This window comes from Xenopus tropicalis, chromosome 4 (assembly GCF_000004195.4).
Source record: "Xenopus tropicalis strain Nigerian chromosome 4, UCB_Xtro_10.0, whole genome shotgun sequence".
Taxonomy (NCBI): Eukaryota; Metazoa; Chordata; class Amphibia; order Anura; family Pipidae; genus Xenopus; species Xenopus tropicalis.
The window spans coordinates 74,617,600-74,643,192 of record NC_030680.2 but is presented as its reverse complement, the minus strand read 5'-3'; the positions used below and the strand labels follow the sequence as shown (position 1 = coordinate 74,643,192).

At 42.1% G+C, this 25,593-nt stretch overlaps 1 protein-coding gene across 2 annotated transcripts; it reads left to right on the top strand.

Annotated features, from left to right (window-relative positions):
• The first annotated feature begins 7,137 nt into the window (after positions 1 to 7,137).
• On the top strand, positions 7,138 to 19,621 carry LOC100493256. 2 transcript variants are annotated; one of them, XM_002931666.5, is made up of 3 exons: positions 7,138 to 7,406; positions 7,816 to 8,033; positions 18,814 to 19,621. In XM_002931666.5, the coding sequence occupies exons 1-3, from the start codon at positions 7,332 to 7,334 to the stop codon at positions 18,911 to 18,913; spliced, it is 393 nt and encodes a 130-aa protein (XP_002931712.1). In that variant the 5' UTR covers positions 7,138 to 7,331; the 3' UTR covers positions 18,914 to 19,621. The 2 variants fall into 2 exon arrangements, with proteins under 2 accessions (XP_002931712.1, XP_004914114.1); XM_004914057.3 differs by having other exon boundaries at positions 7,142 to 7,363.
• Positions 19,622 to 25,593: the final 5,972 nt, after the last annotated feature.

Here is a 25,593-nt window from a genome sequence, read left to right as displayed (position 1 = left end):
GTTAGCGAGTAAATTTGAACCTTCACCAGTTTCATGTTGTTGCTTAGTGTTTCATTTACAAGTTGGCCAGTAGCCAGCGCCATAACTTGAAATCACTTCCCCACAAAAATATTATTACTATGTGATGCCACCCTTTTAATTGCATGTTGGGGGGGGGGGGGTATTAATTTGCAGCAGTGCTACCTTTGTCCTCCTTAATACACATGGTCACAGGCATGTGTCCTGTCGGGTCCATTCCAAGCAGTGGCCTGAACTTCCTCTTGGGTTTTGGTTTAATAGGGGGTGGGTGTGGGCAGATTGAGGACAGAACTGGGTGGATCAGGGGCATGGCCAAGGGGGTGTATGGGCCCCTGACAGCGACCCCCACACACATGTAACAGCACTGAGAAAGTTGTGCATTAAGCATATCTGCTAAAAAAGCCAGGTGTAACATGGAATAATGAACAATAGATAAATAATTGTAGGAATTTTTTGTTATATACCTCAGGGATGTGCAAGCCATGGCCACAATTAAATTAAACTACAAACTGAAGCATTTCTCTGACAGCTGAAGCCTTTTGGTTTATTCCCAATTTGAAAAAAAAAAATTCCCCTCAGATGGGGCCCTAGCCTCCCTGCATTTCCACTGACACCTTCTTCTGGAAGTCAGGACAATTCTACATCTCATGGCATACTGTTTGATGTATGAAACAATACTTTTGTCAGGATCCATAAAAGTGTGAGGGGTAGAGGTTAAACTTTGCTCAGAATACTTAACAAATATACTTCACCACCTTACATTAATTGCTGCCTTTCTTTAAATTAAACCCTGTGCCTGCACCCAGAGCTATTACTGAGAGCTGGTATATGGACTAGATTTCAGCACTGAAATGCATAATTGCGAGTTTCGACTAAGATCCTCTCCGTGTGACTACATCTGGTCCAACCCAATGGTTCTGGGTGTAAGCACAGGGAAAGACTGATGCCAGCATAGGGGCTGATCCTTGGCCTGCATTTTTATGCAGGCTGAGAGCAGGCTGAGAATCAGCCCTGTCTAGTATTAGCATAATTTTTTAATAAAATTAACACACAAAGTGGCTCTTTGCATGTGTGGTGTGCTTTCTTTTTTAAGGACAGCCTGAGATTCCTGCCTTTCCAGGAAAGGCCATCTTGTGATTCTTGTTTGTCACAGGTGAGAGTCATCTAAAGCAAAAGCTTGCAGTATTTTATGTGGGGCACCCTGGCACTGGTGTGGCACACTGAATCCTGACTAGATTTTTTTACATACTTTTAAACTCTTTGTGGCAAATAAAATTAGGTGGCACACGAAAAACACAAAAAAGTACTTAATTTACTTACTGTTTTTGCTTGGAGTTTTGTGCCACAAAATCTAGACAGCATCCCTGTGGTCAGCAAATATCACAATATGTATACAAAACTGTTAAAGAGAAACTGTTGGACAGGCCAGTTTGATTGAAGATAAGCAGTTTTATTTACGTGAAGAGAGTATCAGACAGCCCGGGCCAGAGTAAAATATACTCTGATTTATGCCAAAAACATACTCTTGATATAGGGTGCGGAAATAAACTTCTATCAGTAGTTAGCATATCTAAAGTGCAAAGTACATTATCACAGAAAGCATTCCATTTTCATCCTCTATACCAGTACAAGTTGATCCTAGGACCCATCCAATTGCCTTCTTGGAGTCAGGCACTCCAAGGCAAATTGGAGAAGCTTTAAAAGGGATTTTTGCCTTCCTCTGGTTTGTTAGGCAGGTTTCATAAAAGGGTGAACATGATGGATGTGCCTTTTTTCAACTTAACTACTATGTTACTATGTAATGAATTTAACAGAACTTCCTACTTAATGCCTGAGACAAACATCAGTCTGCCAGTCACTTGGCTGTAGGAAATAGTGGTATCACAAATGATCTGCCACTTGTGGCATCTCACAAACTAGCTGGGGATACTGGGAGCTAGCACCGACAGGCCAGGGGTATGCTTCCAGGGGGCAAGTATGTGCAATTTACAAAGTAGCCTTGAGAGACAGTTGAATATAAGTTGTCCAGCCTGTATTGGAGCTGGCAATACCTGTTTGTTGAGGTTGCTAAATGTGTAAACACTGGTTTGTGAGCTGTATATGTTAAAAATGTCTCAACTGGCAGCCAGGGAAAATGCAGTTGTGTTGTTCTGCCTTGCAGGCTACTGAACTAAAACAACACATATTCAGAAAGACATTTACTTGACAGTGAGGCTGGTGATGATGTTATCTTTGGCATCCCTTTTGATAAGACTAGAACAACACTATTAGGTTTTGATGGGGTCCCAGAGCCCTCTAGTTGTGTCTCAGTATAAGGGTAAAGACATGCGGAGCTACTTATCAGCAGTTAGTTTTCGCAGCTACTGAACACCAGAAAATACCCTGCCATAGACAATACTGAGAATTGCCTCTGCTAAAACACACATAGAGACAATTATCAGTAAATGATCAGCATTGTCTATTTTAGTAGCCATGACAAGTAGCAGCTTCTCGGCTGTCCGAAGATGCTTCACAAGGAAACTTAGGGCGACTTCAGAAAACCGAAGCGACACATATGCCATCCCACCGGTGATTTACATTCTTGTCGGTGGGATGGCATGTCAAGGAGATTAGTCGCCTGCAATAGCAAAGATTTATCGTGGTCAACTTATCTCCCTGTGTGCCACTGCCCTAAGACTTCTGGAGCTTTCCTTATACAGTGCAAACTTGGAAGCTACTGCAGGTAAACACAGTGCCTCATATTTACATAGACCTCAAATTCTGTTACAAGAGCAGTATAGCATTTAAAGTTTCAGTGCCTACTTTTATTCTTTGGTCTCATTCAATCATATAACGCCTCAAAAATCCAAAACCCCACTTTCACACTAACTATCATATTTTTAATGAATAGTTCTGTGTTTGCTTTCAGCAAGTTGCAGGATACTACAGTACTCTTAGAAATCACTTTCTATGCACAACTAATGCTAGCTGGCTGGCTGTTGGGTTCAAGGGTACATTTGGCAACATTATGAGCAGATTGTAAACTAAGTCAGTCAAGTTTTAAATTATTCTTAGTAAAGTGATGCACAATGTCCTTTGCAATAGCAGCAAATCTACCATATTTCAAATATCATCTTTCCTTCACTGACATTCCCAATGCATAGCTGCTGCCTCAGCACATAGATGAGGGGAAAGATGGTGTGGGAGACACAGACACAGGCAGTGTTGTGTGAGGACAATCAGAGAGTTTCATGCCAGTCACAGCTGGAAGAGCTGCGCCTCTTAAGCAGACTTATTGGGGGCTTGGGAGAAAGGAGGGGACAGCACCTTTACTTGGGCCCATTGTCCTGATCTAGTGAAAGTGCCAAAACACCAAGCAGCCTCCCCCATGTAAACAGCAGAACAACAGCCCTATTCACATCTTGAAGTCTGTAGTACATTGCTAGAATTAACCCTGCCCTGGCGAGAGGAAATGACAAGCTGCAGTGTATATTTACATACAGTATGTTTACTGAAAGTACAATCAATTAGTATTGCATGTTTAATTTTATTTTATGTTTCTTAATAATTTAATGTGGAAAACAGCAGCTATCAGGATAACATCAAGAATTGATGAGACAGTGTGTCACAAAAGCACTGGTCTGGAGAAATGGAGATTGCCGGTGAAGGGAATGATTTTTTTTCAAGCAAAACATGGATTTTAAAAAAAGTACACTAAAAATTGCAAAAACAAAATTATACATTGTTTATAAACAAGGTTTTCTGGCACAGACTACTGCACTGGGCTCAGTCAGGTTAAAAGGTAGGGGTGCCTGAAGCAAGCCACTGTCCTTAACCCCCCCCCCCACCCAGTCCTCTAGCGCAAATCCCACTACTCCTTCGCTGGCAAATGGAATTACATTAAACCAAACAAGGGGTATGCAGGAAGAAGAGGTCTATAGCGCCAAGTGTAAATTATTGCCCATAGGCCACAACATAAAGAGGTCCAAATCATATCTCCCAACTGTCCTGATTTTCGCAGGACATTCCCTCTTTTGACAGCTCAATCTGCAGTCCTGGATTCTTACTGAAAAGACTCTCATTTCCCTTTGATCTCCTGCACAGAACGCTAAAAAAAAAGATACAAATTTAATTAAAAAGTAGCTTTTGGCAGAGAGCCCAGAAAGTTAACAAGTTATACCTGCACTTAGAAACATTGTTTTTCATATTTAATTAAAAAGTAGCTTTTTGCAGAGAGCCCAGAAATATTTACGAGCATCACCTGCACTTGGAAACATTGTTTCTCTAATGCCACACGTAGCGCATGGAACATATTTTCGGCAAGCCGAAAAATGCTTGCCGAGAATACGATCCAAACGCTCAGTGTCGGACTGGCCCACCAGGATACCAGGAAAACCTGGTGGGCCCAGGTGTCAGTGGGCCCTTCTGCTCCTGAACATTTATGTTTTATGGTCATTCCCTATTTCTGAATGGGAACAAAGAGGAGAAATAGATGGAAGAATAAATGCTAGCATGTAAATAAAAGAGACTAGGAGAATAAAGAGGAAAGGAGAAAAAATAGTTTGGAGAGTGGGCCTATGGTCTAAGGTTTTCTGGTGAGCCCCTGAGGTCCCAGTCCAACACTGTATATGCTCTAAAATGCCCCTACATGTGCCTGCATCCGAATGAATGGAATAGGCTCGGGTCCAGGCACATTTAGCCGATATCCGTAAAAAATATGAAGTCTCGCGTTTTTTGGCGGATATCGGCTACATGTGCCTGCACCCGAGCGTATTCTATTCATTCAGGTGCAGGCACAAGGTAGGCTGAATTTACAGTAGCAGGGCATATTTTCGGCAAGCGTTTTTCACTTGTCAAGAATACACCCGTGTGGCATTAGCCTAATTAAACTGGGCTTTTGGTAGAAAGCCCAAAATGTTAAAAAGCCTAACCTGCACTTAAAGAAGAAGGAAAGGCCAAAATGTTAGGCACCCCCAAGTGACTTAGATCGCTTACCTTGTACCCCGGGCTGGTGCCCTTGTACAGAGAAAACAGCACCAGCCTGGGGTAGCAGCGATCGCTTCCTCCTTCCGCTCTCGCTGCACGCGCATGCGCAGTAGAGTGAAAAGCCGAACTTTAACAGAGAAGTCTGCTTTTTCACTCTACTGCGCATGCGCCAGACTCGGAGTCTAGGGGAAAGGAAGGCGGAAGGAGGAAGCGAATCGCCCCATGTGCCCCGGGATGGTGCGGTTTTCTCCTAACAGGGGCACCAGCCCGGGGTACGAAGGAAAGCGATTCAAGTCACTTGGGGGTGCTTAACATTTTAGCACCCCCAAGTGACTTAGCCTTTCCTTCCCCTTTAAATACATTTGTAACTAATAAGCTAAAAAGGTCTCTTAGGAGAGACTTGCAGCTTAAAGGGCAATTTTCACCTTTTTCAGCAAAACTGTAAGAACACGTAAAACAGGACCCCATAACCAGAAATGTGTTCAAACTTTAAATAACCAGCCAAATTTAGTCAAATGAGAGTGTGCCCTGCAGGTTTGAGACTAATAAGTCTAATACTTAAGTCCATGTGTTCACAATAGTAGCAAGGGAATGCAGTGTTTCTTTTCACAGAGGACTCCGCAGTACTGTAAATGTTAATGGCTGTCTTTACATAGACCTTTCTGATAAAACTTACTTTGTTTTAACATTTCCTTCTCTTTTAAAGCGGTTGTTCACATTCAATGTGCAAATCATATAAAGCCACTAACATTGCTCTCCATGTGTTAGAAAACCTGTCCTTCTGTCTCTCTGATCAGTTTTCTAAAGGGACAGGAGTTTTTTTTTTTTAACCTGTCACAATGAGAACTTCCTATATGCTTACATCATCACTCCCAGGCTTTGCATTTACTTGTTTCCTATTGGACAGTGATACTTCCCTACTCTGGTAATTCATTGGGTGCTTGTGCACTTTAACTAACTGCATAAGTTCAATAGTCATTGCTTGATTTGTACCTTTCATTGGCTGCTGTTTTGTGTGCATTACTATTTAACACATAGGTACAAAGATACAGAATATTACAAATCTAATATCTTTTTAATTTGCATTTTCTTTGAAACTTGTTTTTTTATATATATACAAATATGCAACTTTTTCTGCATACATGATCCCAAGCCAGCAACACACACACACACACACTGCCCAAAAGTGACTTTTCCCTCTGAATAACCCATTCACCTGCACCCCACATGTCTCTTCCCCCCCCCTCCAGAGAGCTTTGTGTATACAAATTAACCACTCTCACAGAACACGCTGAAGCAGATGAGGGATCAGAGGCAGATTGACAGGAGATGTAGCCAATCGGAGTTAAGCTATGAAAATAACTGCGCGCGCGCATATGAACGTAAAGCTATTTCTGCCTGCACTATGTGTGACATCATACAACGAAGTACAGTGGTGATTGTAGCATTTTTGTTGAGCCCCCCCCCGGCAAGGGGTCCATGATGAAGGGAAGGTTCAACAAAGGGATCTATTCTGAATTGAATATCTCATTAATTGCACATTTTTTGTTAACCATTTATATGGCAAATAATTTTTTTATTACGTGACCTGTTACATTTCTGAATGTTTTACAAAGGTGAACAACTCCTTTAAATGCAATTATTTTCAAATTGATGTGTGCTGTACAGTGGGTGGGTCTGTGCAATTACTGAATCAAGTATGTATAAACCAGTTTCCTGTGGCTGTGTTCTCTGGTGTCTGGCACACAGATTTGAGAGAATATTGTCATTGTCACCAATTATTCTACTACCATCTTACATTGCCTCATTTAGTCTTGTGGAGCTGATCCTCCTCCTTGCCACACTGCACATTTATATTTATTTTTTGCTGATGGTGGCTATGTTTTTTTTGTCCAGTTATTGAACTTGCCTTTTAAATTTGTTTGAAAGACTGACAGGTAACAGTTAAGCTGCTGTACTGACACTACAGAAATAACACTTCTGACATTTGCAGACAAATACCTAGTTGTTTATGTGATTTCAAGGCAAAACCAGGTCATATGACAACTAATAAATTACTGCAAGACTGCTGATGAGTTCTGATCATCAATTGTTAGCACGAGAGTAAGAAGGTGTGGTAGAGAAACACACCCAGGTATTTAGTTCCTAGCATCTATGCATTTCTGTAATGGAAGCCTTTCATACAAAACCTGAGACTGAGTGAGTTCAGACAGACACCTGACACGCAGAGCAACATCACTTACTTCATGAAGGTGGGAGGGAGGGCTCTATATAAATTTCATGGATAAGGAAATGCAAGGTTATTGTGAATTGAGAGAGGAACTGAAGACTGGTATATATGCTGGTGTATGAGTTTGCGCTGCAACGAAAGGACGCCAAGGTGTGATACTCTGGGAAGTGGGACGATGGCCACATTTCTTACTGTGAGTTTATAAAAACTGAAAAAAGCTTGTAGCGTAGAATAAATAATTCTGTAATAACGGTGGTACTGCACATTACAAACAGGTGAAATGAAAGGTATTATAGTTGTTTTAGGTGCTGATGGCTTTGGCAATTGATGGAACAGATCAGGTATATCCAGCTGATGACCCCCCCTTTCTGGGCTGTATAAGGATTGAATAGCAGACCTTCTGCTTTATAACTGGGGTTTAGCATTATAATTGTTTTCTATTTTAAAAGAAGTGTTCAGAGTCAGGATATAGCTGCAGTGGCACCACAAGGTAAAGATTAATATCATCTCAGTAACTGGAATTCCAGAGTAGGAAAGGTATCAGTATAAGTAGCTGTAACTTAGAATTGTATTTCTGAGACAGTTTGTACCTTTTTCTTCAGTATGCCTCATATGGAAACAAGCCTGCCTTCCAGCATATGGATGTGAGCAGAAAGAGCTGCTGGTCTTTTCTCGGCCCCCCTCCTTGTTTAATGCACCGACGTCGGCAGCTTGCAGGACCTGTTCCTGAACTAACTGTGATGCAACTTACCCATCTCATCCGAGAACTTAGACAGCTCCGTTACCAGACAGGCAAAGAGAGCCAAGAAACAGAAAGCAGGTACCAAGCATATATTAGACCATTTTACTTCCATATCCAGTTATCTACTTCCATTCTCTTTCTATATCATGCACAACTACTAAATGGTTTTGAAAAATTCATTTTTTTTTAAAGCTCCAGCTTTAGTTTTTTTCTTTATACCACTCTACACAAAAAGTTTTTTTTGTTTTTTGAATAAAAAAAATTGGATAACACAATTTACCATCTGTCTGAACTGGATATTATTTTCACACTCAAAATATCCTTAATGCTCAGAAATTCTACCAGTTATATTTTGGAAGCTGTTCTGACAAAAGGCGTGATTCTTACACCATTACATCCAGAGAGATTGTAAGCTCTACAGGGCAGGGACCTCCTTCCTCTTGTGTCCTGGACTGTTAACTTATTGCAGCTGTATTTATCTTGTATCTATTTGTATTTATTGTTGTACTTTGTATTTATCTATTATTATCTTAACACCCTGTGTAACGTTCAAGTTAGGAGGGAACCAGTGTGTGACCGCTGTATGCAAAATCTGACTCTTACAGTATAGCAGGAACTTCCAGCCCTTTCCGGTCTTCACCGACGCCCTTTTGGGGCCCCGGAACTTTCTGCTGCGGTCCAAGCTGGGGTCCTGCAAACTTTCAGAGTTCAGACAAAATACGAGGTACCAGCAAGGCAAAGGCAGAACGTAGTCGGGGTACAGGCAAAGGTCGAGGCTGGCAGCAATATTCGTAATCGGGGTACAGGCAAAAGGTCGAGGCAGGTAGCAAGAATCGTAGTCAGGGTACAGGCAAAGGTCAAAACCGGAAATAACAATCAAAACGCTTGAGCAAGTACTGATAATAACCAGAAGCCAGCTTGGGCAATGAAACACTGAAGGAAGGGGTTTAAATAGCGGAATTTGGCGCTAAAACAAAAGGAACCGGAAGAACTAGAAAACCTGCACAAAGATGGCGCCTAATGCTTCAAGGCGCGCGACTGCGCATGTCCGCGCGTCATCGTGCATGCGTGCATGCGCGAACTAAGGTAGGAGAACGCGCCGGACTGGCAGAGCGCCTTACACCCTGTTTGTATTAATGTATTCTACTGTACAGCGCTGCGTACATAAGTAGCGCTTTATAAATAAAGATATACATACATACAATGATAATTTAATGCTACAGTGTACAAGAATTCCATTTTCATGGGATGGAGAAAGATTTTTTTTAATTTTGATGTTTTCTTAATGCCAAAAAATTCCTCTGTCTAACTTCAATGAACACCACATGTTCTCAGTTTTACTGTTTTGTACATACAGTGGCCATTTGTTTGTCACATGCCACCATTGTTGGGGAGACTACCATGAACAAGACTTAAACAGGTGGGGTATAAGTTCTCCCTACCTATTCTATAGCCTCAAATTCTGTTTGTTTCTTTGACTGTTTTTCATGTCAGAATGATAGCAGAACTGCTGATAAAGTTATCATAAAAAATGTTTGCTATTTGGTAGCTAAAATTGTGAGGAAAATTGTGTTCACTATCACATAGTGTTAGTCCATTAATTAAACAGGGACAAATAATGCAGGTAGACATATAGACAGGGTTACCATATCATGAGAAAAATCAGGGCCAATTCTAGGACATTCAGCTGGCAGGGCTGCACTGATTCCATTTCATTTAAATGCAACCAGTTTGTAAAAATGAAACCCACCAACTTGCATTTATTAGAAGTATGCCTGACTGTTCAGTTAATATGGTAAACTAAATATAGAGCCACAACCCGATCTGGGCTTCTAAGGACCATATCCAAACGGCAATAGGTTCCGATCGGGAGGCAATTCACTAATATAACTGCCCATTAGACTGGCATTTTTGATCAAAAGTTACTCAAGACCAATTACTTTTTAAAAATTTTTTAATTATGCTTTCCCACACAGCCATAAAAATTCAGCTGACCAAAAATCTCTAGACATGACTTTTGGTATAGAATGTAAACTCAGAAGTTAAGTACTCATTAAAGAACTAGCAGCTACAATGGGTCTTTTGCACTTTAAGATAAAAAAATCTAAGGGCTTGTTGTTCTTTGATATATGAAAAAAAAAAATAAAATAAAGACACACTGAAACATCAGAAACAACATAAATTACGAGCTCCCTTTCACTATACCAAATGGTGGGCAAAAGTGTCTCTCCTATAAGGAACAGAGTTTTTTAATGGGTTAATCATAAATGCAAGGATCCTGCCTCCTCTTTCTTTGTATACAAACATATTTCAGGTAAATATAGTCCTGCATATAATATTGTTGCATCTTATGACAAACTGTCTATAGTGTTAGAAGTTCCTCCTTGATTTCTTTTTCCCCCTCTACATTCTCTTTTCCTTTTTTATCTGTCTATCTTGGGTTTACATATCTGTAATGTTGTATTTGACAACATTTTGGCCTTATAACATTTGCCTGCAAATTATGTAATGAAGCTGTGGACTTTCCAATTTGAATACTGACACAGTGCTCTGTATTAAAGGTGAAAGAAAGGCTAAATCACTGGGGGGTGCCAAATGTTAGGCACCCCCCAGTGATTGTAATCGCTTACCCGATTGTAATCGCTTACTCCTGCACCGGCCAGGGGTAATGCAGGTGAGCAATTCTCTTCCTTCCTTCTCCTTTTGATGAGAATCCAGGCCCATGCATGCACAGTTGAGCGAAAAGCTGGCTTTTTTTGTTAAAGTTCAGCTTTTCACTCCACTGCGCATGTGCTAAGACTGAAGAAGGATGAGGATTGCTCTCTCGCAGGTACCCCGGCTGGTTCAGTTTTCCCCTAACCGAAGCACCGCCTGGGGGTTTCAGGTAAGAGATTACAATCACTGGGGAGTGCCTAACATTTGGCACCCCCCCAGTGATTAAGCCTTTCTTTCACCTTTAATACAGACCAATGTCACAGTATTCAAACTGGAAAATCCACAGCTTCATTACATAATTTGCAGGCAAATGTCATAAGGACAAAATGGTATCAAATACAATCACTGGGTGCCAAAATGTTTGTAACTTTCCTTCTCCTTTATAATCTACTTCAATTACATTTTGTCAATTGCCTTTTTATGTGTTTTTTTTCCACATGCAAATAGTTTGATAAAAAAAGAAAAACTAGAAAAGTGTATATCTGTTGGGGAAAGATCAGCAAAAAATGTTTTAATGTCCCACTGGAAATTTCTCAGACACGTGTTGCATAGGGTCTGCCCTTTGTAGGCAGGGCAGAGACAAGCGAATCCACTCAAATTAGCAGCTTTGTGTAGCTCCACTGAGAGGCACACTGAATGCAGCTACATGGAGCAGAGATCGGCTTACAAATGCATTTGCCTTTTTCAAAATGCAGGGTGGCAAGAAGCAGACCCTACACAAAATGCTGACTTGGAACCTCCAGACTGACAGTTAATTGGCCTGTGTAAGGAACACTCTCAACAGAATGTCTGACCAATACAGTTTCTAATTAGAATGTTGGCCCATTGATGCTGTCCTCACCAGATGAGGCTGCCTAGGCATACATTAGAATCTAGTTGTTGACCCAAAAGCAAAACAATCAGGTCAGCACAATTTGGCCTTGCACATGAGTGCAGGGGCGGGCCAAGCCGACTGGGCGCCCTAGGCAACCCGGTCGGCCACCTCCGCCGCCCCCCAACCCCCACCCCCGAACAGCGCATGCGCGCCAAAGCACAGGGGCAATGACAAAGTAGTACTAGGGGTAGGCAGGAGAGGCTCCTCTCTGGCACCCCCCAATCGTTGCGCCCTAGGCAGCTGCCTCTTCTGCCTACCCCTAGTTCCGGCCCTGCATGAGTGGCTAAATTGGGCAAGTATCCGTTTGCTAAGCAAACCTCCCAAATGAGCTGTTCTGTGTTAACTTCCTCCTACTGAGAGCGACCATAGTGTATTTTGTAAATATGATTGCAAGCTTCCCAGGGCAGAGACTGGTGTGAAGGTTAAAAAATAATCTTTATATACTGACTACTGATACACTCATATATATATATATATATATCAAACTATATAAATGCTTATAGTAAACTAACTGTAGACTTTGAAATCACTGTAGCTGTGGATATTATCTTTCCCAGAAGTCATCCAAGCCACTCTTAAAGGAGAAGGAAAGGCTAAGTCACTTGGTGGTGCCAAAATGTTAGGCACCCCCAGGTGACTTTAATCGCTTACCTTGTACCCCGGGCTGGTGCCCCTGTTAGGAGAAAACCACACCAGCCTGGGGTACCTGAAGCGAGAGCTTCCTCCTTCCGCGTTTCTTCTGTGGCGAATTCCCTGGACTGGCACATGCACATTAGAGTGAAAAGCCGACTTAAAGTTCAGCTTTTCACTCTAATGCGCAGCGTGCCAACGTGGAAGAAGGAAGCGTTTGCAGCTACCCCGGGCTGGTGCTGTTCCCTCTTAACAGGGGCACCAGCCCGGGGTACAAGGTAATTGCGGCACCGCGTATGCCATCCCACCGGCGATTTACATTTTCGCCAGTGGGATGACATTTCGGGGAGATTAGTCGCGGGCGACTAATCTCCCCGTGTGCCAGAGCCCTTAAAGGTATCAATAAAATCTGCTCGGCAGGGCAGATGAAAGTTCAGTTCCTCAAGTCTAACAGGGTGGCCTCATTTTGTTTGCTCTTGTCTACATGGAAAAGATTCACAGCTATCTGTCTATAATGCCCTCTAATGTACTTGTAAAGAGTAATCATGTCCTATTGCAATCACCTTTTCTCCAGAGATAACAACACCAACCTATACTCTTATCTCATAGTTTAAGTCTTCCATTAATTTTACTGGTTTTGTAGCACATTATATACTGAACTTACTGCACTAAAGGTTCAGCATTTTTATAACAGTAATAAACCAGCCCTTCAAATTTGTAAAAGAGACTTAAAGGGGACCTGTCACCCTAGGAAATAATTACAATTTCTTTTCCATTGTATTTGCATTGTGTTTCTATTTGTGTAAGCAAAATAAACTTCACATCCTGTATAAATGATATAAATCTTGTTTCCTTCAGTCTTGGAAATATACAATCACACCCAGCAGGCAGCTGTCATTTGTGGGAACTGTTATTAAGTCAAGCTTTGTATAACCCCAAAATCTTGTCTATGTGCCAGAATGGGGGACCTGATGCCTGTGCCCTTGCACTGGCTACACAATTAGATGGTGAGAAGGTAGGGGGAATGTGAGTACTGAATGGAAAGTTTATGCCTGAGGCATAGAGGCGGGGAAGGCCGTATATGATTGAGAGCTGGGATTTTTAAATGCATTTATAATGGGTTTGAATGTGTTAATATAAAAATGAATTTTGGTGTCATGTTAAATTTGAAAAGGACTTTTATTATACAGTTTTTTTTTATGTCTGGGTGACAGATCCACTTTAAGATCTTGGATATTGTTAGGAGTGTCACCCATATGCTCAGTGTGCTCTGGGCAGCTGTTCAAAGGCTAAGTATAATGGTTTTGTGGGGCACTGGAGGCACCTTCAGAGGAACTCATGGAATGAGTAAGGCGTTTGTAAATGCAATGGTCTTTTAATAAGAATGTAATGCCAATTAAAATGTTTACTTCACTTTTGTGAACTTCCCTGTATAGTGTTTTCTCACTAGTATGGATTGCAAATAATATCAAGCAAGTAAAACTTTACTCTTGATTAACTGATTAAGTAAGGCACCTGCCCAGTGCTAATTGCTACTTTCCAATGTGTGTCCCAGCCTTCCTCTGCCTCCCTCCACCTGGCCTTGTCAGGTTGCAGGACAAAGTCCAATTAGATATCCATAAAGATATCAGTTGAGATTGTACACCCAAAATACATGTATCAAAAATGCACAAAACTATTTTACATATGTGTACACTCGGCTTTAGAGATAAATCAGCTCAAATTGGCCATATAATCTAGATAGTGAACCAGCATAGGAACAGAGAGGTTTGGCCTTTTAAGTCATTCATATACAGGTATGAGAACTTTTATTCAGAATGCTTGGGACCTGGGGTTTTTTGAATAAGGGGTCTTTCAGTAACGTGGAGCTTGTATCTTAAGTCTACTGAAAAATAATTAAACATGAATAAAACCCAATAGGATTGTTTTGCCTCCATAAAAGGAGACATATAATGATATAAAGAATAAAATATGACGCTGGTTTCACTTTGGTCTAAATTAATATTTTCTTCAAAAATTGCCCATTTATTGGAGCTCCCTATAGATTTGCTGTGGTCCCTGTCTGTGTTTCAAATGAGGGGTGGGCGTGTTCTAATGGTCCCTGCCCAAAGCACAGTAGGAGGGGAGTAGCCAATCACAGCCCTGCAGTTACACAACCAAAGATGAGGTCAGCCTAGCTGAAAATCATTTTTAAAATGTACAGGTATGGGACCTATAATCCAGAATGCTTGGGACCTACGGTTTTCCGGATAAGGGATCTTTCCGTAATTTGGATCTCCAAAACTTAAGTCTGCTAAAAATAATTTAAATATTGCATAAACCCAATAGCACTGTTTTGCCCCCAATAAGAATTATATCTTAGTTGGAATCAAGTACAAAGTACTGTTTTATTATTACAGAGAAAAAGGAAATCACTTTTAAAACTTAGAATTATTTGCTTATAATGGAGTCTATGGGAGATGGCCTTTCCGTAATTCGGAGCTTTCTGGATAATGGGTTCCGGATAAGGGATCCCATACCTGTACAATTATTTGCTTATAAAAGAGTCTATGGGACATAGTCTTCCCATAACCTGGAACTTCTTGGATAATGGATTTCCAGATAACAGATCCCATAACTGTATATCATATTTATACATTCAGAGCACTGTAACAATCGAGCAGTGATATTGATATAAAAACAGAAACCATTATTTTCCTGTTTGTGAAAATATTACTGTTTATACATTGTTAAAGAGAAATTTGAGGAGGAAGCATTTACACTTCCTGTATCAAAAAAATTTTTTTTGTTCAAAAAACTGCTTGACATATTTCCCCGAAGCATGCTGTCTGTTTGTGCTGGCCACTGTATTACTCCGTACTTACACAGCTTGTACAAGCAAATGAACCATAACTCGACTGAATGAATACAGCTGCATATGTAGCATTTGTCCTGGATTTGTCCTTGTACATCAACTTCAGTCAAATGGCATCATCTATTCTAGAAGGCACATGAAGCACAGTGCTTATTTACCTATACAGGGCAGCATGGTGGCTCACTAGTTAGCACTTCTGCTTTGCAGCGCGGGGTCAGATAGTTGATCCTGGAAGAAAGTTTTTATGGTCGCCCACTGTCTGCTTGGGTTTTCATCCCAAATCCTAAATGCAGGTTATTTTATTGCAGTGTCAATGGGCACAGGGGAACCCTGGAGCTACCAGGCCCTGATCCAGGATTCCCTCAGTGCCCAGGGACAAATACATCCACACACATTACTCTCACACTGAACACTGAAAATGACACCACTTAAACTTTGAAAACTTTAAAAACAATTTCAGCAACACTGAAATTCCAGGAAAAAGCTCTACAAAAACCCTTGGCAGTTGCTCTTAAAATTGCATGCTGCTCATTGCACTTGCGGGTGCAAGTTTATTGCAGAGCTGTCAACCAAGCCCATGTCATGAGGGTGATAATGATCCACTCCAGGCTTGTTTCATGCTTTTATTTAGTTGGAGGAGGAATTCAGGTCTAAAAATAACAGGGCCTGGATTATTATCTGCATTGTTACATTGGATTGGTTGATAGTTCTGCTGTCTACATTTGACAGCAAATCATTTGTAATCAGTGAAGCCCTAGTAAAAGGCATTTATTATAGTACCCGTGAATGTGTTTCTTGTAACATTATGATCATGAATATTTTACATTTATATGGGTTTAATGATTATTCAAAAACAATTCAAAATACCCCATGATTTAGGTTTGTTGCTAATAACAGAGTGATACTAGTCATTTTGACACCTGAAGGAAATATGGCTTGCTGGCAGACAAGACTGTAAGCAATAGCGACCAGTTAGTTGTTTGCTTTCCAATAGACCAGTAAATGCAACCTAATGATTAGATGTTATGGGTTACTCCAACTAGAGCAAATGTTGTGCATGTTCTTACATTGTCCTAATGTATCTGTTGGTTCAGAGCAGACAAATGGAGACTACAAGTAACCTTACACTTGTGTTGTTTGCATGTGTAATTAATGTTAGTGACGGCACTTGGGTGCAATTAATGTAGGCTAGTAAAGGAAGGGAAGCTGCTGGTTAAAAAAATTCCCATAAGCTTTCTTAATAAAGGCTCATCACAGTTTTAACTGCATTTGGTTATGCCAGCAAAGGCTTACAGAAATTATTCTACAAATACTGTTGCAAGATATCATTATTGATGCAGTCAGGCAAAAACACAGCTGCAATCAGTTTTTATTAATCCTTCTCCAACTGCAAGGAGATGTATTGCCTTACAATAAATGGGTTTTTGTTGGTAGTTATTGTAACTGATCATGTGACTTCAGTACTCATTCTTAGAAAGCAATCTGTCAGTGGCAAAAAGCGTGAGACCATACCCTACATGCGTGGCACAACAGTATCTTACCTACATGCTGCCTGTCCACAGCATTTTTCTTCTTAACTGAACAACCGGGTATCTGCGTCACACAGATTCAGTGACAAAATGTATTTCCTGCCAGAGATCTGTGGTTACATGATCCTTCCTCTATTGTCCATGAAACATATAATCCAGTATATCTTTTTCTAAAGCGCAGCAGAGCATTATACTCTGATCAGGTATCAAAAGCCTTCACCCAATCCTCATGTTTCAGAGCCTTGTAAGCACGCTTCTCTTCTTGCTTGCCAGATAACGACAGAGAATGCATTCTCTCTCCTCCAATCCTGAGGAACCTCTAACAGGATACGATAAAGTGCCTGCTTTTATACAGACAGGTGGCACGGAGGCTTTTAATAAGGGGAACCAGAGGAGAACCCCTAGCACAAGAACATATTTACTTTATGTTTTTGTATTTACCTGAAACATTTACTTTCATAACTTAAAGAAATCAAGGTTTTTTTTTCTCCATATTTTTAATATAAAAGAAGAATCTTAAATGGTGTAATTTTGATTGTAATAAAAATAGATGCTCAGCTGCTCACAGTAGCAAAAAAATCCCATTGTTTTCTTTAATGGTATCTTGGCAGGTTTCAGTTGGTAAAATATTTATGTTTTAATGATTTGATAAATCACTGCACATTCACAGCAAAAAACTGTGATTGTGATTTTTGTACATGAAAGCAAAATCGATCCCCCCACTGCATCTGTAAACCCAGTGGAAGGTCCTTTACTTTAATTTGCCTATATGTAATCATTTGGATATGTAACGCACTCATTCTTGGAGTACTGGGAAGTGTAAAGGAGCTCCATGGAAGTGACTGTCAGGCTGTGGAACGTTACCATTATTGGTGCCTTTTTATAACCAGACAGGAAACTGGCCTGCAGGCTTTCAGTACAGTGACATGCTCTAAGGAAGGTAACATGGAAGATTAAAGAGATAAAGCACTGCTTTTTTTCTTGATAATCTTATCAAGAAAAAAAGCTTGCTTTCGAGCCCACCTTTACTTTAAGGACAAGTAAAGTGATATTCACTGTGAGTGGTGCCAGTGGGGATAAATAAACTTTCCGCCTGGTACAGTTTTGCATAGAAAGTCAGTTTGCCAGCAGTGGAAATTTTATCAAATGAACTCTGTAAATTTTATTTTGGTGGAAAAATAACCCAGTGTTTTTGCACCTGAAAAACCTTTGGTATCCTTATTATGTGCCCCTTGGCCTCCTACATCAACTAATCAGATCGGAGACCTCTCCAGCTCCCTCCGCCCCATTTACCTAAAGAGCTGTCCATGTGCTATGTTTGGAAAAAACTGGCAACATGGAGCTTTGTTTTATGAAACACAGATGTAGCATAGTGGAAAGGAGCTTCTCTAACAAAGTAGGGCAAGATGTATTCTACTGAAAGATTAAACACCTTAATTGTGACATAATTTTGCCTTCCTATTGCCACCAATAATTTTTGGAAAAATTTCTGTTCATCTTGGAGTGGTCATGATCAGTTACTTACATGGACATGATAGGTTTTAGGTTTCCCTCTATCCTTCCTTCTGCATACTCTGCCTGTCCTATGCTGCCTGTGTGTGCCATACTATGCCTGCCCTATGCTGCCTGTGTGCGTTATACTCTGCCTGTCCTATGTTGCCAGTGTGTGCCATACTATGCCTGCTTGTGTGTGCCATACTCTGCCTGTCTTATGATGCCTGTGTGTGCCATACTCTGCCTGCCCTATGCTGCCAGTGTGTGCCATACTCTGCCTGCCCTTTGCTGCCTGTGTGTGCCATACTCTGCCTGCCCTATGCTGTCTGTGGGAGTTTGTTAGCAATTGGAAATAGTTGTTAGGGGGTCCCTAAGGTGTGTAATTAATTTGCTGGGGTTTGCTGTGCTACCCACAGGGGAGAAGGATATGTATTTAAGGGTGTGACTTAATATAACCTAATAAACTTCTTTCACATATGAATGAAGGCTGATATCCCTGCAGTGAGCACCAACCATTTGGGTTTTTGCTGTGCTACCACCATTAATGTGGGCATGGTCTTAAACGCTCTTGTGATAATATGGGTGTGGTTTTAAAAAGGGGAGTGGTCAAAAATGGCATGCATTATTGGCCCTCTGCCACATAGGACAAAAAAATTCCAGCCCTTGGTACCAGTTGGACAATACTGGTCTAGAGCTTCAATGTACTTTTTTTTTTATTTCCACATGTCATATTTGTATAGTAATTTTGTTCTACTCCTTCAGAGTGTGTCATACAAGAGGATCATCACCATCTTTCCAACCAAAGAACACAGTGACACATTGTTTATTCTGCCTGCATCACTGGAAGAAACAAGGAGGGTGACCAAGAAGACTGGATTCATAACAATAGAAATACTAATAGTTTAAATCCAATGCTTCATTTTATTAAATTTCCCTTCATCCTATATGCCAGCCCCGTTTATGCCACACTGAGCTTAGCAACACTTCTTCAACATATAACCCCTTGAGCAGGGTGCTATTTTGGGGCCGAAGCCTTCAAACTGTTAAACAGAAATAAGCTTTGCAGAACCTTACGCTTTAGATGAGCTCCAGCACTCGCTTATTATCTAACTTGGAAATCAAACCTCCAATCAAAATCAAATGCTAGTGATATTTAAATGAAACAATACATGATGAAAATGATACAGATTAGAGCAGACTGTATAGCAAGTACTGGTTCTGGCATCTGTTTACCCTCTTTTTTCATATAAAGAAAACAGATACCAAAAAGAGCTTTATAAGTGCAAGAATTTCACTGTATTGGGTAAACTGTGGAAAGACAGCATTAAAGGAACTGGTCCCATTTAGCCAAAATAAAAGTCTACTTTGTGTTTTATGTATTTTTGTATACAAAGTTGTTATATTGTTGTTTGGAAATTTGTTTTCTAGTAATTCCAGGACTCACACTTTATTGTTGTTTATGTTCCTAACGAGTTATTCATTTATTTAAATTAATTACAAAATGTTATATTATTCATTATGACTTTGTTACCTGAACAAAACACAAAATAAAAACATTTTTTGGACCAAATGTGTCTAGTTCCATTATTGCTTCAACTCTTATGTACCAAGGTTTGGTATTACAAGGACCAAGGGAAGATTCTGGAAATTTGAATTTGATTATACCTTTTATTTTCCTTTTAAAAGAGAACAAAACCCTGAGAACTAATAAGGCTAGAAATGTTAATATTTTATATACTGAGCTTAATGCACCAGCCTCAAGGTTCAGCATCTCTATAGCAGTAACAATCCTTGCCTACAAAGTTGTCCCAGGAGATCCCCATCTTGGATTTTGTTAGAAGTGTCAGTGACACTCACATACTCAGTGGGCTGTGGGCAGCTGTTGGAAATCGCCTTAAAATCCTTCAGGTAAGGCATTACTGTACTGCTCCAGGCCAGGGCCGCCATTAGAAATCACGGGGCCCCTCACAACAAAATTTTCTGGGGCCCCCTCCCACCAGTACAAAGGACTCACGGAGATGAGACATTGGTAGCCAGCAGGGCCCCCCCTAGTTCATTGGTAGCCAGCAGTGCCCCCCCTTGTACATTGGTAGCCAGCAGTGCCCCCCCTAGTACATTGGTAACCAGCAGTGCACCCCCTTGTACATTGGTAGCCAGCAGTGCCCCCCCTAGTACATTGGTAACCAGCAGGGCCCCCCTAGTACATTGGTAGCCAGCAGGGCCCCCCCCATAGTTCATTGGTAGCCAGCAGTGCCCCCCTTGTACATTGGTAGCCAGCAATGCCCCCCTAGTACATTGGTAACCAGCAGGCCCCCCCCCTAGTACATTGGTAACCAGCAGGGCCCCCCCTTGTACATTGGTAGCCAGCAGTGCCCCCCCCTAGTTCATTGGCAGCCAGCAGTGCCCCCCTTGTACATTGGTAGCCAGCAATGCCCCCCTAGTACATTGGTAACCAGCAGGCCCCCCCCTAGTACATTGGTAGCCAGCAGGGCCCCCCCTAGTTCATTGGTAGCCAGCAGTGCCCCCCTTGTACATTGGTAGCCAGCAATGCCCCCCTAGTACATTGGTAACCAGCAGGGCCCCCCCCTAGTACATTGGTAACCAGCAGGGCCCCCCCTTGTACATTGGTAGCCAGCAGTGCCCCCCCCCTAGTTCATTGGTAGCCAGCAGTGCCCCCCTTGTACATTGGTAGCCAACAATGCCCCCTAGTACATTGGTAACCAGCAGGGCCCCCCCTTGTACATTGGTAGCCAGCAGTGCCCCAACCCTAGTACATTGGTAGCCAGCGGTGCCCCAACCCTAGTACATTGGTAGCCAGCAGGGCCCCAACCCTAGTACATTGGTAGCCAGCAGGGCCCCCCTAGTACATTGGTAGCCAGCAGGACCCCCCTAGTACATTGGTAGCCAGCAGGGCCCCCCTAGTACATTGGTAGCCAGCAGGGCCCCCCTAGTACATTGGTAGCCAGCAGGGCCCCCCCTAGTACATTGGTAGCCAGCAGGGCCCCCCCCCCTAGTTCATTGGTAGCCAGCAGTGCCCCCCCTTGTACATTGGTAGCCAGCAGTGCCCCCCTAGTACATTGGTAGCCAGCAGGGCCCCAACCCTAGTACATTGGTAGCCAGCAGGGCCCCCCTAGTACATTGGTAGCCAGCAGGGCCCCCCTTGTACATTGGTAGCCAGCAGGGTCCCCCTTGTACATTGGTAGCCAGCAGTGCCCCCCTAGTACATTGGTAGCCAGCAGGGCCCCAACCCTAGTACATCGGTAGCCAGCAGGGTCCCCCTTGTACATCGGTAGCCAGCAGGGCCCCCCTAGTACATTGGTAGCCAGCAGGGTCCCCCTTGTACATTGGTAGCCAGCACAGCCCTGCACAGAACGGAATAGCACAGCACAGCCCAGCCCCCCTTGGCTGCGGCGGCTCCTCTGGCGGCGGCTCCTCCGGTGAGGTACTTCGTTGACGGTTCCTCTGCAAGTCTGAGTGCCGAAAGACGCCAGCCCTTTTATAAGGTTGCGCCCTGTGCGTACCGACGTGCATGTACGCACGGGGCGCGACCAATAGGATCACCCGCTGACCACCAATGACAGGGCCCGGAATTCATTAAAGGGGGCCCGAGCTACTAAGTAAGCTGTAGCACCGCCGGGCCCCTTTTTAAAGTTAGAATCGTCCGGGCCCGGGACGACTATACCCCCTGTGCCCCCCTGATGGCGGCCCTGCTCCAGGCTACTATTGCCCAACAAAGGCAGACACAAGCACTTCTCAGATGATTATTAGGACTATGCCATGCAGAGCTGATTCTTGGCAAACGCTCTAAAAATCAGCGCCTCTGCTGTAAAAATCTTTAAGTTGTGCCTGCATCAGGAAGCAGCCTGGGTGAGGCATACGCAGCGTATTTCTGCCCCAAACTGCTTGGTATGCCATTTCAGGCAGAAATACACTGCATGTGCCAGCACGTGGGTGAATACAATGCTTTCTACACAGGCACAACTTGAAGGTTTTTAGAGCAGAAAGGCGGAATCAGCCCCATGTGGCATTACTTTTAGGAAAAAGTTGTTTCAACAATGTTGGTGCCACAGTTTTTAAAGGGCCTGAAGTTCCCCCTGTGTAGTAAAAAAATAAATATGATTAGTGGTGTATTTAACGAACAGTATCCAGTAAAGGAAGTAGAATCAGTCATTTGGGACCCAAGTTTTGATGCAGAAACACAGCTTTTGCCACGTGATTCTGCAAATACTTTTAGAAATCCAGTGGACCAGAGGATAGAGAATGATCTAAAGAAGGCATGTTACATGGTGCTTCCAGGGAACGTTGCCCTATTTTAATTTATGTACATTGTGTCATTAACAGCGCTGGATTTGTGATGCGGGCGCCCCGAGGCTGCCCCCCCCCCGCCTCCCCCTGTGCGCATGCGTGAATCGCCAACCCCGCCCCCCCACACAGCGAGCGCATGCGCGAACCCTCCCTCCACATCAGCTGCGCATGCGCATACATTTCATCTCCCATACGGAGCAGTGGGGAGAGGTCCCCATTGCTCCGTATAGGAGCAAAATTTCATTGCAGCGGGGCGGCATGCCGCCCCTAAACTTCTGCCGCCCTAGGCCCGGGCCTTTGTGGCCTCTCCATAAATCCGGGCCTGGTCATTAATACATATTACTGGTAAATTAAAGTGAGAAATCATTAAATAATATATATATATATATATAACACAGTCCACACGACAGCACCACAATCCAAAATCCGCTGCTCTGCAGCTGCCCCTGTGCACGGGATATCATATAAATATCAAAATAAAACAGCCAGCACCAAGGGTCTTTGTGTTTCAAAAAATCTCTTGTGTATTATAATTGCATGTACAACCTTGATCTGTAATGTAATTGGCTGCCACTAAAAGCCAACTGTAAATTTTTGTTAAGAAAGGTATAAATGGATTGCAACTTTTATTACTTCTTCAGGAACATTTACAGTATAGTCCATATCTTTGGTTCCCACCTTTTCTCATAACAGCCTTGTTATATTTTTATCCCTTCCCTATTAATAACTTGGCATGAAGTTTCCCTTATACTGGCCAGGCGGGTAACCCTACCCAGCGCTACATGTTGCTCAGCAATAGATTCCCACCCCACCAAAAAGGAAAAAAAATGCATGCTCCTTCCCAGTGAGGAGAAATACCTTTATGGTTTATTCATTCAGCACTCTCTTTCTAACTTGCCCTTCATATATAAGTTGTTTCTTAACCTCAGTTCACTGAGACCTTACCTACCATAGACAAAACTCACCAATGAGAAACAGTATTATAATTAGTGCTCTAGATGTGATGTGCTGATAATATTTATATCTAACTGTATTTTAACAAAGATACATGATTAACCCCGTGTGTGTACTTTTAAGCATGTGGATTAAATAGGATTGCTTACTCAACACATATTTTAATCCTACTGTATCTGATTACTTTAGAATTAGCTAATGTTTACATATGCATTACAAATGCTTTGTCACATTGATGATTCTCTGATCTGATTTTTTTTTGCTGGCTAAAGTAGATTGAGAGTGACCTCTAGTGGTGAGTTAAATAAGCATTTGGCAGCAAATATGACAACTCATTAGGCTGGAGGAGTCTCTTACAGAAAAAATAAACAAACCCACTGGGTTTTCAATGCAAAAGCCAGGATAATAGCTGATCAGATTCCCAACTACAGACCAGTTTCCCCTTTTTTGAGGCTCATCAGTGTAGTGCAGGGTTTTCTGATCAGCTTTCACCGGTGACTCTACCTAAGCTCTCCCTCTCTCTCTGCCTGCCTAAAACTCATGTGAATAAAATCCAAAATGCCCACGCATCCCACAGTGGAATGCATGGAAATAGTGAATTTTATTTTTCGAGGGGCAGGGAGCAGAAAAGGACAGAAGAGGAGCAAGACACCACAGGACATTTAAAGGAAAATCCAGTACAGTGGGCAGTTAAGAGGTATAAACATGTACATGGAAAACAACTGTACAAATAGTCCACAACACAATGTATACACAATTCAAATGTGCAGACACAACTAATTCCACAGAAAATCGTATCCTGTACTGTTTTTTTTTGTTTTTTTTTTTGGAAGTGGAGCGCCACCCTGTGGTAGAAAGAAAGTGACTAGATCCACTGGGGGATGCCTAACAACTAATCACGCTTTAGTGATTTTCTCTTTCCTTCTTCAAAAATTAAAACTGAAATTTGGCTTGCATGCACTTTATTTTTTTTTTTCTTTCTGTTTCAAGAAGATGGCCAGTCCCTGCAGATGAACAGCAGCCAGGCAGCAGCATGATGTTTCTGGCACACTTCTCTGTTGGTATCGTGTATCTAAGGTGTTAGACTTAATATATGTATAGAGCTTTGAACTGAGGCCAAAAAGCACAATCTTTATCTGAGCACACTGCACAAGGGCAGACTCAAGACATGATCTTGCATTTTTTTTTCTTGAGTTTAGAGCAGGGGTATCAAACTCAATCACATAAGGGGACCGAAATCTAAAACACAGGCTAATTCGCCGGCCAAATTTCATATTAAGATGTACTGTACAGTTAGGCACAGTCACAGTGCAGTCAGGCCATTGGTGCTGCACGGTCAGGCACAGTCACCAGGGGCCACATAAAACAGCCAGAATGGCGCAAGCCTCGTGTTTGAGACGTGGTTTAGAGGGAAGACCTAGTCTAGACATCTGATTTTCTTTATATTTTTTGCTCTGAAATAAAAATTAAGATGTCATACACAGTATTACTGAACAGAAGACAATTTATGCCTAGAAACTCAGCAGCGTCCCCAAAAGTAGAACTAAACCTAACACATTTTTCAGTGATGGAATTAGGGATGCACCAAACCCAGTTGTTGGGGTTCGGCATAACCCCCAAATCCATGTTAAGGGATTCGGTTGAATACTGACCCGAATCCAAATTAGCATATGTTTATTAGGATTTGAAAGGGCCAAAAGTCATGATGCACGAAGCGAAGTTTTACACTTCTGTGTTTATGCAGCGAAATTAACCCTAGCATATACTAATTTGGATTTGGTTCAACCGAACCCAGCTGTAAAAAGCCAAATCCTGGCCGAATACAGAACCGAATCCTGGATTCAGTGCATCCCTAGATGGAATCCCACCCACACCTCTCCAACTGCAACGCTGCCATTGTGTGAAATTCAGGGCCCCCTTTTCTCTAAATTCAGAATTGCTATGGTTGGGCACATTATATAAATACTGCCAGTCCATTTGGTCCTGGCTTTCATTTTCATGGGTCTGGTTGGTGATTGAACGAGAAAGACATGCCAGATCTATCATAGCCAAACAAATTGGTTGCAAAGTCTGTCATAGAACTCTGCATATAGAAAGCAGGAACAAATACAGTCTTGGATCATAACCCTTTGCTGCAGGGAAGGGGTCCTAGCGCAATCACTTAAAAATGAAGGGTGGGGAGTTTAGCTCAGGCAATCCACATTTATACAATCAATATTGCTACAGATTACTAGAATTTTTGCCTTTCTATTTCATGCCATATCTCACGCAATGGGCTTAACA